Source organism: Tursiops truncatus, chromosome 4, assembly GCF_011762595.2.
Source record: "Tursiops truncatus isolate mTurTru1 chromosome 4, mTurTru1.mat.Y, whole genome shotgun sequence".
Classification (NCBI taxonomy): domain Eukaryota; kingdom Metazoa; phylum Chordata; class Mammalia; order Artiodactyla; family Delphinidae; genus Tursiops; species Tursiops truncatus.
The window spans coordinates 36,210,405-36,228,963 of record NC_047037.1 but is presented as its reverse complement, the minus strand read 5'-3'; the positions used below and the strand labels follow the sequence as shown (position 1 = coordinate 36,228,963).

The 18,559-nt window shown below is 40.3% G+C and overlaps 1 protein-coding gene across 4 annotated transcripts in view; it reads right to left on the bottom strand.

The window, feature by feature from the left end:
• TIPARP (TCDD inducible poly(ADP-ribose) polymerase) overlaps nt 1-17,026 on the bottom strand; it is a 28,952-nt gene extending 11,926 nt beyond the window's left edge. For 2 of the 4 annotated variants that reach the window (XM_019946256.3, XM_004318312.4), the window contains exons 1-2: nt 16,886-17,026; nt 13,073-14,029 (exon numbers count right to left, since the gene is read on the bottom strand). In XM_019946256.3, the coding sequence (XP_019801815.2) occupies nt 13,073-13,989 (917 nt within the window). In that variant the 5' untranslated portion in view covers nt 13,990-14,029; nt 16,886-17,026. Of the gene's footprint in view, nt 1-13,072; nt 14,030-16,334; nt 16,359-16,780 lie in introns of those variants that run through there. The other 2 variants (XM_019946255.3, XM_019946257.3) reach the window with 2 other exon arrangements.
• Between the last annotated feature and the right edge of the window lie 1,533 nt (nt 17,027-18,559).

Genomic DNA, 18,559 nt, shown 5'->3' with positions numbered 1-18,559 from the left:
TTCCCAGTAACTGTTCCCAATTATGAGTTAATAAATCCTCAGTATTTTCTTTATGGAGTTCTTAGAAGAGCAGTCATTATGTTAATAACATACATTATAATATAAACAGCCAATGCTTTTTGCTATTAAAGTATCAGATTTTATTCTGGACATCTCTCTAGCAATTTCTGTTTACTCCTGTATTATTGAGACTTCATAGATAATGATCTGCATGAGAAAGATATCTAAAACTGCAGCTTTTGCTACGTTCTCTGTGTACTTCAGTCCTTTGGGCATTATGAAATTTTTATGACAAATCCTAATTTACTACAATCAACTGTTCTGTGGATCGATGTATCAAAGTACTGTTTTAGCTCTATTTGATTTTCAATATGCTTTAGTAGACTTGACAGAGACAAAACAACAAATCTGAAAAACATTATCTTTTTATGATTAATTTTACCACCTGTTCTCCCTTAAACAGGGAATCCTTAAAAAATCCAACGCCGGGATTTCCCTGGTGGTGCAGTGGTTAAAGAATCCGCCTGCCAATGCAGGGAACATGGGTTCGAGCCCTGGTCCGGGAAGATCCGACAGCCGTGAAGCAACTAAGCCCGTGCACCACAATTACTGAGCCTGCACTCTAGAGCCCGTGAGCCACAACTACTGAAGCCCATGTGCCACAACTACTGAAGCCCGCGCACCTAGAGCCCGTGCTCCGCAACAAGAGAAGCCACCGCAGTGAGAAGCCTGCACACTGCAAAGAAAAGTAGCCCCCGCTTGCCGCGACTAGAGAAAGCCTGTGTGCAGCAACAAAGACCCAATGCAGCCCAAAAAAAAAAAAAAAAAAAAAAAAAAAAAAGCCAAGAGTTTTTATTCTCCTCAATGTGCATCAGTGTAAAATTCATGCAACACGAATGCCAAATGTTCAACATTTACCACTCTTATCAAGCCATTGTTTCATGTTACCAGAAAGCAGTTATGAGTCGTGTGTGGAAATGGTGATGGTGAGCTGTAAGGCAATACACAAATAATTAAGCAGATGTAGTCCCTGACTTCCAGGGCTTCAAGAGGGAAATAACTAACAAAATCTAAAACCAAAGAAGCAGTACATTTGCCTATCTAAACTCATCGGTGGCAAGTACACTCTAGGAATGAGAGGACAAAGAATGAGAGGACAAAGAATAGAATGAGAGGACAAAGAACAGAATAATGCAGCATTATGGGAGAGGAGATGGCTGCTCCTCCAGGAATGGATAAAGGTCAGGAAAAGTAAGAGGCTTTCCAGTATCAATCCAAGATAGCTTTCTGTAAGAGAAAGAATTTTAGGAATAGTTTAATAGGAAATAATTACCAGTAAGTGAAGGTTGTGTGGAAGAACAAGAAAAAAAGAGTTCTTCCAGTATTTTGCTTGAAGGGTAGGGACAGGGAAGGACAGGAACAGAGAGCTGGAAAAGGAAACCTAAACAAGGGTACATAAGAGATGAGCAAATGTGAACAGGATATATAACAGACACTGTGAGAGATGTCGGGCCATGAGCTAAGGAGGTAAGTCCAGGGTCTCAGAGCCTTAAATAAAGGTTGGAATTTAGAGTATTGAGCAGATTGTGGTAAAAGGTCAAAGTAGTAAATACAGGATGTGTAAAAACTGAGCAACAGAGACAGTGCTAGAATGGGGGTGGAGGTGGGGAGGATAGGGCTTCACAAAGGCAAGATGCAATCATCCTGGCAGATGAGAACCCTATCTGACTTAATGGTAGCCCTACTGAGGGATGGCCAGAAAAGAGTGAGTATGGGAGATAGCCACTGTGCAGTAGGATTTAGATTTCGTTAAATATATCATGTGGCTACCATCAATCAATCTGGACTCACCCAAAATATAACCTTATCATGATGAATTAAAAAAAATATTGTGAACAGATTGCTGATTTTTGTTTTGATGGGAAGAATGAACATGAACTGCTGAAATATTAACAATTCTGTGTCCACATGCTTCACCAACAAACATACCACTACATATACCAATACAAGAATCCAGATACAAAACTAATTAAAAATTCTGAAAAGAACACCCATTCTCATAACTTAGATGCTTTCTAACAGTGGTTTTCTTCCTACTTAAATACCTTGACATACCAACATTTCCAACATATATTAACACATAGAGCACCAACACCCACACTAAGTCAGAAAGTCTGCCCCACACACCATCATTTCTTCTATGTATATTTCAGATACTAAAAAGTAAAAAAGGCCTGCGATATAAATAATAGAGCCGTAATGAAAACCAAAACTATTAAAGAATAGTTGCGGAATGAAACAGAAATTAGTCAGGACATGATCTCTTTGCTGGATAAATAGTTCTTGGGACTATGCATTTGGGAGCTCAGGAGAGTGTAACCATTTTAGGCAATTTCTCTATAAATTGTCTGAAACCAAGAAAGAAATGTGACAACTGAAAACAAACGAAAGTAATCTTAAGTAGACACACTGATTAGGCACTGGACTACATGTTGGGATAAGAAGATGAAAAAAGCAAAATACCCAAAGTCAGTGGGGAGAGAGACAGACAAGCAAACCCTGTGGCACAGTGTGAAATGTGGCACAAAGGTGGTCTGGAACAATCCAGAGGCAGAGGGCCTAACTGTGCTGGGAAAGGGGTCACGCAAGCTGGTCAAGGAAGGTGTCCCAGAATGGATGAAATGGGAACCAAGTTTGGCCAGCCACCAGGCAGACAATGAGAGTCACCACAAGCAGAGTGAATGACATGTGTAGAAGCCAACCAAGCGAGGCACAAGAGACCCAGAGTGAGCAGCACATGCAGTTCATGTGGGAGGTGAGGGTGTATGTGTGTGTGAGTGGGATGATAAGACTGGACTGGATAGGCTGGCTGGGGCCAGATAATGAAGAGCTTTGTATGCTAGGTTAAGGAGTTAGGACTTGATTCTGTGGGCAGTAGGAATCACTGGTGGGTTTCAAAAAGGGTCAGAGACTTGCTTTTTTATAAACATCACTCCAACAGTAGTGGTATGGAGGACTGATTTGTTTATTTTTGGTAGAGGACGGTGGGGGAAGGGTGGAGACAGGCCCTTATTTGCTAAATATTTATTAGCATGTTTATTATTAATATTTATTATTCTATGCTTAGCCACCTATAGCTACTAGAACTGCATATAAAGCAAATGATGGTAGAGAACTCAGGAGGTAACAGTGGGGATGATTTGAGAGTATTTAAGAGTTAGACTAACTGCATGCAGGGGCTGAAGGGAGTAGAAAGGGTCCAGAATGTGTCCCATGTTTCTGATCTGGATGACTGGATAATGGTGCCATTAAATGAAATGGGACACAGGAGACGGAAAACATTTAAGTGGGAAGATGATGCAAATAAGATATAGAACTCAGACTTCAGCAAAGGTCAATTAAGTATAAAGTTTTCTGGACACTACTCTGTACAGTTTTAACCAGGTGGGTTAGACTTCGGAACCTTGGCTTCCTGCCCATAAAAGTTAACTGGCTTCTACAAGGATAAACCTGTGACCTCAAACTAATCAACACCCACCCTCATAGCTGGATTAATCAGACACAATTACTTATTACTGTGATGTAAAGTGAAAATGTCTCCCCAAACTAAGGGTCATAATGATAGAAGGATAAAGATCAAATGCAATATGGAGAGTATTTAGGCTCTTCTGCTACAGACTTGAGACAGGCATGACAGATGGGGTATGTTTGCTGCTGCTAAAGAAATTTCACAGGCGCACGAAATATAGCTGGCTTTTGATACCTGGCTTTGATGTTTCCAGGAACTCATTTAGCAATGTTGGAATATCTGGCAGCTTATAGATCCCTTCAAATATGTTACAAGGTGATGAGAATCAAAGCCATGGCATATATAATACCAACATACTTTGTGATAGCAGTGTAGTTATTAAACTTCAGAGGACTATGTACTCTTTCTGTTTTAGAAGCATAGTAACTGTCATTTATTCTGTTACTAATTAAGACTTTTGTTAACACTGACTCGAATAAATAGCACAGAGCTATTTGGGGAGGCAATAAAAATTATCTATAAAATTATCTATCTTTGTATGTTGCCTATATACAAAGCAATATCTTTCAATATGTACCAGAGGTTAAAATTCTCTACTTAACTTCTACACTATGACATTGGGCCCTGGTAACAACTGGGTATTTCCCCTTTGTATCCAGAAGTAGTTGTAGGCACAGACATACCTACAAATCAAAATTGGGAGTTTTTTTTTTTTTTAATTATTTTGCATATGGCCCTCAGTACTTATGAGCAGACTAAGAATCAAATGTTGACTCACAACTAAACCTGCCCACCTCTAAGGAGACACTGACCTATTCAAGGCAGGATTACTGAGATTTTAGATCACTCCGTAAAACAATTAACATTAAACCTGGTTCATGGATTTACCTCAAAAGATTTTTGGGTAGGTAAAAATATTCCGTACTTTAAGAGTCAATGAGTTTCTGGGGATCAACTTTCTTAGGGCAAACTTCTGGCTGTGGGTGCTGCTCTCTTGGTCCCTCCTAGGACATCTTCGAAACAGGTGAATGAGAAGGCAGTAAGTTAATGAGTGGATGCTGTGTGGAACCACATTTATTTGTAAACCCCATGTTTGATTTACAAATTGTCAGACATATAATCTGTGGTATTAAAGTGATTCTAGAAGTGAACACAGTGAAATAGAAACAAGAGGATAAGAAATAGGAGAAAAAAGGCAGTGAGGTAGGCTTTCTAAGTGAAAGGATACTTGTTTTTAAGCTTTTATTATTCTATATTCTCCAAAAGCATGTGGGGAAGCAAACAAATACGTGTAACAGTTTATTCTCAAAAAATTTTGTACTAAGACACAGCCATGTGAGTACACCTGTTTCCTAAACCCCTAAATATATCATACATTGAAGTCCTCTCTACCCCATACAACCACTTAAAGCAAATTACAATAGCCACCTGAGGAAGAGAACCTACTAGAGTACTGTTACGTTGGGCTTTTTTTTTTTTATTACAAAACTATCAGTTCAAAGCAAAGAATACAAAAGAACTTTTGAATACAATGTGGATAAGCCTAAAATCTTTCATAAATAAAAATTATGCTTATAAGATCAAAAGATCTCACTGCTATTTATGGAGGCACGGGCTTAAATTTGCACACTGAAGACATCAAAAATGTCATATAGCCTTAACTTTTATCCCAGTTCAGTCACATGTCCTGAGACTCCTAGAAGGTAACTTAAGTGAGACATACTTCTCAACCATGGCCTGAAAAGGAAGTGAAACAACTTCTACAAGAACAGCTGGGATAGAAAGCATGCAACAGATTAAAAAGAAATGTATCATGCCTTATACTACCTTAAATTATGCAGTTATTGTTTTTTAGGAAGAATAGTAAATATCCCCTTTAAGTGAAATATTTTTAAAACTGAGAGGTTTCTATCAAGAAAGGAGGTTAATTGTCTCAAAGTAGACAATAAAAAATGTCTGCTGTGTTCTCAGCTGATTAATTAAATTTTGTGTATATGAAATTTGACGTTTAAAGTGGGCTGAAATATATTTACTTATAAAACTTTTCTACATAATTATAAAATCAGTTATATGCAAATGCTAAAATTTCTTAAAAATAACTGTTTTCAAATAACTTCAAACAATTTGGAACTCATTTACACATAAATGAAATACTAATTACAATTATCATAAAATATATCCCCTAATAACCCCCAGTAAGATACAATCTATTAGCTTATTTCTGAATTGACTTTTAAAATTATAAACAAATCCTTTTTATTTAAAATTTTGCCGTGTCTTTTTCCCCAATTAGTACAGATAAACTAATTGATAAGTGACCAAATTAAAAATATACTCACTGATGGCTTATCATGAGAACCCAGATATAACTAAGAGGCTCTTAGCATGAGAGACTTAAATGTATACAAACTATATAAAGAATTTATCACTGAGAGTTTTTAAAGCAAATTTCCGAAAGAAAAATAAAAACTTCCTACAGAAAACATATTAAGAGAATTTTTTTTATTGTCTAGGTTTTGTAAACTATGACCACAAAACCTTTCAAAAGGGTCTTAAGTCAGTAACTTTTCCTAGGGGAGAGAGATTCTACAAAGCCAAGTTTCCTTCAATTTTATCGATTAGTTAAGACAGTCTAAATTAATTTTTAGTAACAAATTAATTGTATCAATAGAAGACTTTACACAAAGTTTTTGATGTGTGGCAGCATTTCTGACAATCCGAACATCAGAAGGCAAGCAAGCAAAGTTCCTCCTGTTTCACATACTCTACCCCCCCCCCCCCATTCAACGATGTCTTTCTTTTATTACCTCGGAAGGCAAACCTGGTATTTCTCCTGTGCTTATTTTTATTCTCACAATGCCTGGAAATGAAAGAGCGAAGCCAGGTGACAGTCAGAAACCAAAGACCAACCGCAGCAGGAAATTACTTAAAGTATTTTGTGCCATTTGCCCTCCCTATGCCCAGATCAGCTGCAGGAGCTTTGAAGATCACAGGGTGCAGGCAAGATTCTGAAAGCACATGTACTACACTGCAAGCAAAGTTCACCCTGGGACCCCTACCCCTGTCATTCTTCCCTGACTATTCAGTGCTGGTAAAAACCTAGAGCAAAGAAAGTCACACAAACTCTATGGCTATATGTCAAATGAGAGGGACAGTTTAAGAATGTCTTAATCCGAAAAGGAAACAAAAAATTAATGTAATAAAGAGAAATTCCAGTAAATGTGGCTTAAACTAAACATTTTCCAATCTTTATGAGAAGTGCTAAGCTTCAACATAAGACTATTCACAAATTCTTCCTTAAGCTCAGAAGCAATAGCACCAAAACAAAGGATATCTATTTGCATAAGGAATACAAATTTCTCGATCTCTCTCTCAGATAACTTTGTCACGAGGGATTCTAATACACTCCTTACACAACATTTTGTGGCACACATACTCGCAAATCACTGGTTTCTGTAGAATGTGAAAAGAAACACTTGCTCTAGCATTCCCACTCTCATACATGCTTATCCTTTCATTGTGATGACCATGCAAAGGTTCTTTACTGGTCAAGTGGGTGTTACCAGTAAGTAAACAGCAATAGCAGAGAAAGATGGAGGAGACAGACACATTTTGCGGTGTGGTCACGGCAAATAGGAATGCTCAGTTAACTCCCTTCTATGCTTGTCTTAGCAACAGCGACTGAACAGGTCAGCAAGGAAAATTGGAATTTTCATAATCAGAAGTTTATTAATACAAGCAACTTCTAAAATTTGAGTGCCTGATCACAGAATTAGTCATATTTATTCAGAACAAGACTGCAATACTATCTTTTGCACAAATCAAATATATATCAAACTACCAAGCTAAATAAGTGGAATTTATTTTTACGTAAAATCCTTTATTTTCAAAGATTTCAAAATGTATTTCAGAACCTATCCCTTGTAATTTAAAATCCCCCTATTAACAAGGAATTCATCTACATTAGAAATTTGAGGCTTTCAGTTAATGTGTTGGGGACTGGGCTGGATTACGTTTAACACTTACAGGGATTTTAAATAGAGGCCAGTCTGTGCAGTATGATCCCTGATCCCTAGAAAGCACTGCCATAAATACAAAAATAATATTTGGTTTTGTTAAGGGAGTTCCTTCATATTTAAAAACATGACTTGTTTGCTCCTAGAAATGAACTTTAATTAGAAATATTTTATTCTTTTGTACAGTTTCTCTTTATGGTGTTGCAAAGTACAGTTTACCTCAAGGGCTTAAGCTATTACCTAACGATTTCAAGCCCAGAATGAAACACAAAATGGCTCAATCCTCAGCACTCTGGTATCTTCCAAAGATACAAATATCATTCATATTCACTTCCTTTTAGCTTAAGACTCTCAGACTTATTTAAAAGAGAAACTCTACTGCTTTTACAAAGGGAGTTTCTTACAAAACTTATCAGTGTCCAATTTGAACCAGCCTTACAGAAAGTTGTTCCAGGATAATCAAGAATCATCTTGTAACTCAAAAGTACTTAAGCTTTCCTTCCACAAAAAGGCAACTACAACTCACAAACAGGATACTGGTAATTATCAAAGGCTGATGACCTAGGTTAAGAGGATCTCAGGTCCTATTTTAAATGTGATCAAAATTATTACCATCAGACAAAGGATGCAGAATCTGGTGGTCTCAAATCAGGGGATGAGATTTAAGAGGCCATAGGAAAACAGTCACCATCTCAAATGGCTGGATTTTAGTAGAATTCCATAAGTAGTCAAGGTTTGTAAGGGCTACATACTGCTTTACACCCTTTAGAAATAGCCCCCCCAAACCCAATATGAAACTAAGGATCACTAAGATCAAAGATGCACACAGATGGAATTTATGAATTTACCTTTGTTTTACGGTAGAATGCAAATCTAGAATCTAGAAATTCTAGTGTAACAATGGAAGTAGTTTTACAGGAGCACAGTAATCAGTCAAAAGTTGCATTTTTTGCACGTTCACATATGCAGAATGAAGTTTTAAACGCTGAATGGAGTTATTTTTTTCTGTTTATTTACAATAAAAAGTAAAAGCTTTAGAGTCAACTCAACAATAAAATGTATAATGAATGTATCACGCAATTATTTTTAGGAACTGTGAGATAACGTTGTAAGTTATCTCCTCCAACTGTCTGATTTAAAAGTTACACATCTTTGCAAGCTTCATTTTCATTACCATGAATATATCAGGAACAGACTGACCCCAACCTGAAGCCAGGTGACAGCTGCTTCAAAAAGTCTAATCTGCTTAGAAAGGGAATAAATGAATGATTGCTATTGATTCCCATGACAGCTCTACACAGACCCATTAACTTCCCTGGATTAGTATAGACAGAAGCCAATTAGTTTTATTTCATATGTAAATAGCATCATAAAGAGGTACAGAAAATAATTCACTGGATTGCTCTCTCCTAAAGCACAAGGCACATTATTTTGAAAGTCACTTCAAACACAGTTCTTGCTTATGGGGCTCTTGCTTTCTCTTAGGCAGGAATTTTTAAAATAAATTCAAACTCATCCAGCTGTGTATATTCAAGAAATACCAGAAAGTCACAAGGCATAGTAAGTTTCAGCTGTTCTCCTCTCTCCAGTATTATCAATAACACATAATGAGTTAGTTCATACATCATGACAGCTGTGCAGGCCAGAGCTAACTTGGCTAATTTAACTATTCCAGTAGAGTTCAGTCAGGAGCTTGCTCTACTTTAGATAATCCACTCTGCAAGTCATATAGAAATGAACAGCATATGCTCTTTATTATCACTAATATGCAATTCTCCTTGTCTTCTTTCAGAGTTACTGTGAAGTCTTCTAATGGTATTGTCCCTTGGACAGTTTTTAAAACAACAAAAACTTCTAAGAGCCACCAGCAATCAAAATCACTCAAAACTAATTAGCTAAGACTATGACAACACTCTAGGCTTAAGCTATAAAATTTAAACTCCTTTTTTATCAATAAGCTTTAATTCTAAAGAGGGGAAAAGAACACTGTCTTCTGAGAAAAATTAACCATGGAGTCAGAGCTTGCAACTTTCTTCTTCATCCTCCCCCCTTTGCAGGAAATTCAGAATTAGAAATAATCACTGGTCATATTTTCACAGTAGGTGAAATTACCTACAAAATAAGGTCAGCACAGTGCCTCTTCCTTATGGGCGATAATAACTAGAAGACTATTCTGGCACACTTTAAAATGAATGTAAGTGAAAACCTATGGTGGTCGCAGTTGCTAAAGGGAGATTTGCACATCCTCCACAATTTCAATTATCCACAACAGTATTCCGCACAGCTACCGAGACCCTTTTAAAACTGCTTAGTCCTGCCATTTAATATCATTTTCTACTAAGGATGAGTGCCTAAACTGTCAGAGACTATGTTTTCTTAATGGAAAACACAACATTCGATGTTGTTTTCTTAACTGCTTATCTGGAATTTGGAAATTCTCCAAAGCCCATCCCGTGTGCAAAAGCCTTAGCATCTAAATATGGGGAGTTCATACATACAACTACTTTCCAGTTGATTCTGCAGATGTACAAAAGGAATGAGAAAGCAAAGTGGAATGGTATAATTTGGGGTGAAGGCAAAATTGGAAAAGAGTAATTAAAATAATTTCATTATAATGAACCAAGTAGGCACTTTTATTATTAAAATCCTGTTTTTACATGTGTTTTTAGTATCTAAGCATCTTGACTAAGGAGTTGGAAGGCACCTGTGAACTTATCTAGCTCAACTTTCCTTCCATTCACTCTTGAGAATAAAATGAACACTGCACATCTAATTTGGATTAAATTAGATGTTAAATCCATTTGCAAAAACCAAAGAATTTTATCTACACAGTTTGAAACTATGAACTTTTGTCTCTGCTAGAGACTCAGTACTATGAACTTTCCCCAAGTTCCACACAATGAACTATTATGGGTATAGTATATAATAATGATTTACCAAGTCATATAAACTGCTGAAAACAAGTGGGATAAACAACTGCCATTCATTATTCCTGAATCTAAAGACTGGTTCGACTTGGGCATATACACAGCTGAACACACACTTCCTGGTTATGTGCAATCTGCACAGATAGACCAGCTTTACAGGCCTGACCACAGAGATTAATAGCTTTAGCCAAATAATGTGGTAACCATGTGAACCTGGGCTGCTCCAGCTTGTTTGTGAATCTCTCAGCAAGGCTCAACATGCCGTTATCTGCATCTTGTTGCCAGGAAACACAACATCGCTTTGGAATACAAGGAAAACCAGGTTGCAATGACTACAGGTCAACTTCCCAAAAGCCTAATTTTTGACATTTAGCTATCTACAATCTTATAACATTTCTTACTGTAGTCCACAAAGAACTTCACTTTACTAGTAATTAACTGTTAATACTTTTTGCCATTTTTATCAGGGCAGAACCACGTATAATAATTCACTCATACTTCTCCTCTCAAGTGTCAAATAAACACTAATTTACTTCCTTAAAACTGATCTGGAAATCAAGCAGTCACTGCAACTACTTTATAACTGATCCAACAATGAATGCGTATGGGCTTTTATCTGTGTCTATTCTTCAGCAAAGAAATTTTACCAAAGGATAAAATACTCAGTGTGCTGCTATCATAAGAGTTCCTGGATTTTCTGGGAATCAAAATATCTGTCTTGCCTTGCTCAAGGTAACAGAACGTAATGTGTTGGACAATAATCCTGCTAGTTTCTTCCTGAGCGATTCAAACAGAGAAACTTAATGTACCAAGATGCTGAAGTACTTAGCAGACTGGAAATTTGCTTTATAAGAGTGAAGTGGGAGGCCACTGTTCTGCACAGTTTTGCAATCTGGAGATGGAAGGATTAGAGTGGCTTTGAGAGTATATAAAATTAATTACCCTTGACATACCAATCAGAATTGCTAGCTCATGGGCAACAGAGATTTTGGACAATACCTTATTAAAAAGATTTTTAAGACAAAATGGAAAACATTTTTCTCTCTTCCAATGCTGGCTAAAAAGAATAAGTCAGAAGTACTTAGCTTTGTTACAGGATCTGAGAATTTTGCTACCCAAGCAAGACAGAATCTTGAATGCATTTACATTATCAAGAGAATGCATTTATGATCAGGAGAACTACATTTTTGATATAAGCTTTACTTTTATCCGAAGAGGTCTTCTACATAATAACGCCTTTAAACTTGGGCTTTATATTGTTTCTCATCTTGTTCCATATGTCGCTTTTGAAACACAAGACGCAAAATTCCAGTCTCATGGTAATTAAGTTGCTAAAAACACACATAGATCTGTGTACTATACAACTGAAATATTCAAAGAAAACCACCTAGCTAATACTAAATGGGAGCAAAGAGAAGTTAAACAAAGACCAGGTTACTGTAATGCCAACAACGCTCTGGCACTGTTAGAACACAGAAGGTTAACATCAAAACTAATAGAATTAGACAACATGAAAATGGTTCACTGCCACCATTTGCCTTCTAACTCTCCAGACACTTGGGTAGTGTAACCTGACTTATTTGTGAACAAAGATGACCCTCCACAAAGTTTTTCTCCCGAACTTCTGGGTTAGGATGGTCAGCCTACTATTTTAAGTCCCTTTATACTACAGAAGAAACAACTTAGGAATATAAAGATCAATGCTTATTATACAGCCATTTTTGCACTAGCAACTTTACATGTGCAAGTATTATTTTCTCCACTTTCAAGTTCATTAAAGAAGAACTGAGATGTGGAAATCTCAGTTCCCTATCAGTACATAATGCTTGGACATCCATAAAAGAACCAAATTATTTATATACATATCTTGCCTACAAAAACATGAAAATAACTTTTTTTATGTAAATGACAAACAAATATGTCCATTAACATAAATTTTCCCTTCACTCACTGTTGTAAGACTCTTTCAGGTTTAAAAAAATACCCTGAGTTGTGGAACAATTTATTTTATCTGTAAGATAAACAGAATAATAAAATTAATGGTAAAAAGCTTTAAGGAAACTAAAAAAGATTTAACATGTTTGGGCATGATTCAGAAGTTTGGGAGGTACTTCGGAATCATTCACAGAAAAATTGTTTGGACTATTCAAAATGTAAAGAGGGCCACAAAAATCTCCAAATAATACTATTTTCCTTTAAAAAACAGGAACTACTCAATATACAAAACTTTAAAATTAGATAAATTAGGCATTCGTAATTTATAAGATTCTCCATGGATTTTCTTTCAAAAGCAAGCTCTCCTGTATGATTAAAATAGTATTTGATTCACAACACTCAATGTATATGCAACTTCTCAGTCACACACATATTGCACAGAGTGACATTTGAATTGTTCAAATCATAAAACCTTCATTGTCTGGTTAGATAAATAGCCTGCATTCAACTGCCATGAAAAATCAGGATAGCATACAGCCAAAAGAATAACAGTAGAAAAAAAAAAAAACCTGTTAGGTTACTACTGAAAGAAACTACCCTACTAAAGCCTCTTTACCTTCTCTATAGGATTTAATAATAGCTTTAAAGTAGTTATAAATACATACCCATACTTCATTCTCATTCTATCATTCTCTGGGTTACAGTAAAATCTTTCCAAGTGCTCCTGGGAATCATTGGATACACTCTGCCACTTCTGAGTAGTTGTCCTCTTGATCTGCCAATGATACGGCAAGACCGTGTGGTGCTTCAAACAATCCCTGCCATAAATACAAGTGCCTTGCAAAAAGTCCATGCAAATTTCAATTCCGTTCTCTTGGTGAGTGTGGTACTGTAGCTGGTTCACCAGCTCAAACACAAGGTCAAGGGAGGCCTCTTCACTTTTGTCCTGAAAGAGCTCAGTATTCAACTTATCACTGGTATCCAAAATGTACTGGATTGTAAAACTGTTGTCTTGGAAAACCCCTGGAACGTAATCCGTGACTTTGTCTATGCAGTCAGGACTAGCAGGAACATCACTTGAAACTGGGTGCAAAAGGTCAGCCTGGAAGTGCCCTGCTGTAGAATCTGCCACTGTCCCACTGATGGTTTCTGGTGGAAAGCTATGATCCTGGATTGGAACCACTTGTTCAGGATCATCAGTGGTAGGATGGGCTTCTGGTATCTGGCCCCCGACATTTGTTCCATCAGGAATCAGGACAGACATACTGTCTTCTGCTGGTGGACACGATGGATTGATTTCCAAAGGTTTTTTCACCATAGATTCATGTAAGCTGCTCTCTTCTGCACTCTGATTTCTAGGTCTAAAAACCCCATCAAGTGAGCCAGATTCTAACAAAGTATTTAATATTGGTCTCAAAGACCTCAGGGTTCCGGCTCCCAATCTCTTCTGATCCTTTTTCTTAAAACAAGTCTTCAATGGAGTGATCTTCTCAGAGAGTCTCATTTGGCATGAAAAGTCATCAGGAGGAGAGGGAGGCTGCACTACACAGTCTGGCTCAGGTTCGGTGGTTTCCATTTCCATGATGTGGATTAGCTCCAATTGCTCCTCAGTCTAAAAAATCCTACCAGGAAAAGAAAGAATATCATTTACAAGCTGACAACAACCGAATCCTATTCATTCATCAACGTGTTTTGTTCTAGTCTCTAAGTCCCTGAAATCATTCCTCTTATACTGTATTTCACCTTTACAGGTCAGTTTTAAATTTTACTGAGAAATCAAGGCTCCAAAGCAGCCAAGGTTATTCAAAAGCCCACAACAGATAAGGTGAGAGAGAGATAGTATCTTCCAATAGGCTCTTGACATTTATTTGTGGACTTAATATACGACTTGTAATTCTGCTGGGGTATGAATGTTTACAGTAAGTCTAGAATGGGGTGGAGGGTGAGGGGTAGAAATAAGTGCATCTAATGACAGTGGGGAAACCACATCTCTACTGCTTTGTGGTTCTCTTCACAGTTGTTTATGTATTGCCTATCTCATGAGGTGACAAAAACTATTTCTTTGTTAAAAAAAAAAAGTTTGTCAAACGCAGGAAAAACTGCAAAGTTAACTGTGAGTGAATTTGGGGTATAAGGATATACTCAGGAAACAGGGGCTTCTCAATCGAAATATTATATGGGAGAAAGCCTACTGAAGCATTTCTAGATTCAGAAACTGCCAATATATTCCCCAAGGATGTTAAGGGTCTACTTTTGCAATCCCCAAACATAACCACTACTGGAAGAAGAATATCAGGGCTTGTTAGTAACAGAAGCTACATCACCAACAACCATTGCACACTGTTTTAGAAACCAAACACAACTTCCTAATACAGAAAGGGGCCTCCTTCTCTTCAGAAAAGTTACATATATGCATTTTTTCAAAAAGACAAATGAAGGCATAGAAAAATAACACAAGAAAAAAAAAACCACCAAATTTCAGATCCCTAAAGAACTACTCAGTGACTAAAAAAGTGCTTTCTTCAAAGAATCAGACCCCTTGAAAGAAACTGGAACTTAAAGTAAAAAGCAAAGAAAACTTTGTAAAATGATGAATGGTGTCTCCTCCACAATCTAGCATTCATTAACTAATTCTGAAAATATTTACTGAGCATTGTGCCAGGTGGTAAAGGGGTGGTGATGAGCAATTAATCTTCTCCCTTGTCCAACAGACTGAAAGAAATCTTTGATGCAAGGACTCGTGACTTCATCAAGTATGCATCCCAGGTACCCAGTACAGTGCCTGGCACAATGCACATAGTGGGTGCTCCACAATATTTTTTTGCTGAATTACTGAAGAAAAAGCACCTATTAAATGCCTAGTTCTGTGAGGCTTTATGAGTCAACAATAGCAACAAAATGATAAAACTGAGTACCCAGAAAAATGAATATTAAAAAGAACTAATTGGAGAGATTCATAAATGTACATTTGTAAAAAGTGCTTAATGATCAAACTCAAAAAAAGTAAAAACACAGTATATAACAAAGTTTTTTTTTTTTATAACAAGGTTTTAATGCACACAGTAAGTACAAAAAAAAGGTAGAAAAAGGAAAGTTCAATGTGAGCTGGCATTGTTAGGGAAAGCTTCATGAAGAAGGAGAGACTTGACATAAGACATAAATCAACTGGAAAGCAGCCAAACCAGGCGTTATTATTCATCATTTGGTGCTCTTGCCTCAAGGCACAATTGGCACAGATTGTGGTATTCCCTCTTCACCACACCAAACCGGCCTGTGCCTTCCCCCACACGCGCGCGCACACACACACACACACACCACTCCTATCACACCCAATCAAGGCAAAACAGACGAAACCCAGTTCATTTATACGGGTGCATACACACACGCCACAACTTTTCCTGTTTTTGCCCTCTGTCAACCTCAGAAATAAAACCGAGAAAGGGGCAGAGAACTGGAGGAGTGGCTGGAGTGGGGAAGTCACTAGAACCTAGTTCCTCAATTAGTTTGCATAACAGAGAAATAAAGATTGGAAGGACACCTTCCTCCAGTCCCCGCTGTAGGCGACCTACCGCTCTACCCTTCACCTCGTGATGCCCCCGGTTCTCGCGCACTCCCGACCCCTCGCACCATCCGGGGAAACTGCCTGCTCCAAACTCAGCACTCCGGCCGGGCGCAGCGCAACGCTCGGGTCCGAGCGACGCCTCCTGCCGGCCGCGGTAGTTTGCTCAGCTCGGGCCCCCGGGCCGCACCAACTCCGCGCAACGCGGCCCATCCCGTGTGTTCCCGAGCATCCTGCCCCCCGCCTGCCCTCACACTCCCGGGCCAGCCTCCTCCCACCCAACGAGAGACTCCCGCCCTGGCTGCCCTCCCTTCCAGAAGCCACTCGTGCCGCCTTCCACAGTTAATTTCTTTCTCTCCTCGACCGACCTTCCCGCGAAGACCGTCCTGCGAGGCTCGGAGGCTCGACCCGAGAAGAGCCGGGGAAACGCGGCGGGCGCTTCTCGGGCCGGCGGGGAGGAAGGCGACGACTTCAAAGTTAAACTGAAATCAGCTTTCAAACTTCTGGGCTGCAGCCGGAACACGGGTCCTCCGGAAGGCTCCTCTCAGCGGCCGTGCCCTCCCCCTCGATCTGCGCCCCAGAGCGCGCAGGGTCTGCCCAGCGGGGGCAACCGCACAGACGCACCCCCGAGTCTCCCCGACCCAGTGGGAATGGGGAGACGCCGGCGCCCCAGACTAAACCCTTCAGCGAATTAACTCCAATTTATACACCTGCCAGAGGCCCGAAGTGACTAAGAAGTGTAAACCAATGCCGTCCTGATATTGACGGGATCCGAGTGAATTCAGTACAAAAAGGCAGTCTAAACAGCACTCACCCCGGATCCGTGAAAGCCGGCAGCGAGGCCGGCGACCCCTTCCGCGCCCGCCTTCCCAGCGAGGGTCCCTCTTCGGCCCCTCAGAGCCCACCCGGAGCCCTTTACCTGAACAGGCAGCCTGAGAAAACGGACCACAGGAGCCGAGTCGCGGTGCCGCCGGCTTACACTGTTCGCGCCGGGGGGGGGGGGGGGGGGGAGGGGGTATGTGGGGGTGGGCGTGGGGGACGGGCTCGGGAGTCTAGGGGTCGCAGGCGGGAGACGCGGCGAGCGGCGCTCGGGCCATTCCGCCGCCGGGAGCGCAGAAAACCGCGACTGCACTCCCGACCCGGCTCGCTCGCCTGTCACCTCGAGCTCTGCTTTAAAGTGGCTTCCGGTCGCCTCCTCTCGGCAGCCCCGTCGCGGAGGCGGAGCCTGAGAGGCAGGGGGGCTGGGGTGGGGTGAGGGAACCAGGAGCTCAGTGGGTGACGGGTAGGCGGCCCGCCCCGCGTGCGCATGCGCGCTTACTCGCGGGGAGGCGCGCTCGAGGTGTGCGTGCAGCGACCCCGTGCTCCCTGGAGGGGGCGTGTCCTTTCGCCGCCAGCTGGGTCCGGGAGGGTCTACGTCCGCAAGCGTCTGGGATCGCGTGGCTGTGAGGAGGGGAGGTTCGCACCGTGCGGCGGGCTCCACCTACCTGCAGACAGATGGAGGGTCACTTTGTTCGGAGGAAACTCAGGCACCCGAGGGAGGATGTGAAACGGAACAACCCGTTTCTGTGCGGTTGGCTTTGTTTATTTGCCTCCTCACTAGAGGCCTCCTACCCCTGACGCCACCGACCCCGAGAGGAGGCAATCAGCTGCTATGGCCGTTGCGGCCAGACGGGGTCGCCCGCCCCGTTCCGCACAGGCAGGCCCTGCGGCGCACCATGGCCTGCGATTGCCCGACCTGGTTGCACGCATTCCTGTTTCACGGGAAACATTCTCAGCATTGCAGAAGGGAAACCTAGCTTTGGGTTTTGACAGTAGAAGCACGTATATGTGTCTTAAAGGCCACAAACACGGTAGAGACTTGTTTATTCATTCAACAAATTTGTCGAGTGCCTATTGCATGCCGGGTGAACTGTAGGCTTAGACTACAGCCCTGATCAGCCAAGACACCTTGCCTGTCCTCATGGAGCTTTCGGAGCACCATGTACTCACCTCTAAAATACACACCACCTGTGAATTTTCCATATTTTCTGGATTGTAAAATGCCCTGGATGGTGAGTCTGTTGAATAATTTTTCAGCGGTGGAGGAACATACACTACGTTAAATTCATATAATCGCCATATATGTGTGTGTGTCGGGCGGGGGGAGAGGCCCTGGTCAAAATCAAAGAAAATTAATCACGACTGTATCCCCAACAGCTGGCAGAAAAAGGAACACAGCTCGCAAAGAGATACTCTCTTCATGTGGCCTGAAATCTAAAGTGGCTTAATTCTGTAACTTGGAGGCATTCTGGGTTGAAAAAGTCAGCTATTACCTTACCAAACATGGAAGCCTGTAAAAAATAAGAGGTTGTAGTAATAAATATTAGGGTTCCAAGCCTTTCTTAAACTGTTCTAAACCAAACTGAGTGACATATCAGCAAAGAATAGATTAAGGGTAGTATCCTACCCCAGCAGGCTTATTACAAATGGCATCAGGGCAGGTGCCTTGATGCCATTTAAACTAAGGTGAGAATGATATGGACAGAATTCAGGGACTACTAAGTAAAAGTCAAGAATTTCCAGGCTTTACAAATTGTATTGAGACAAAAGCTTG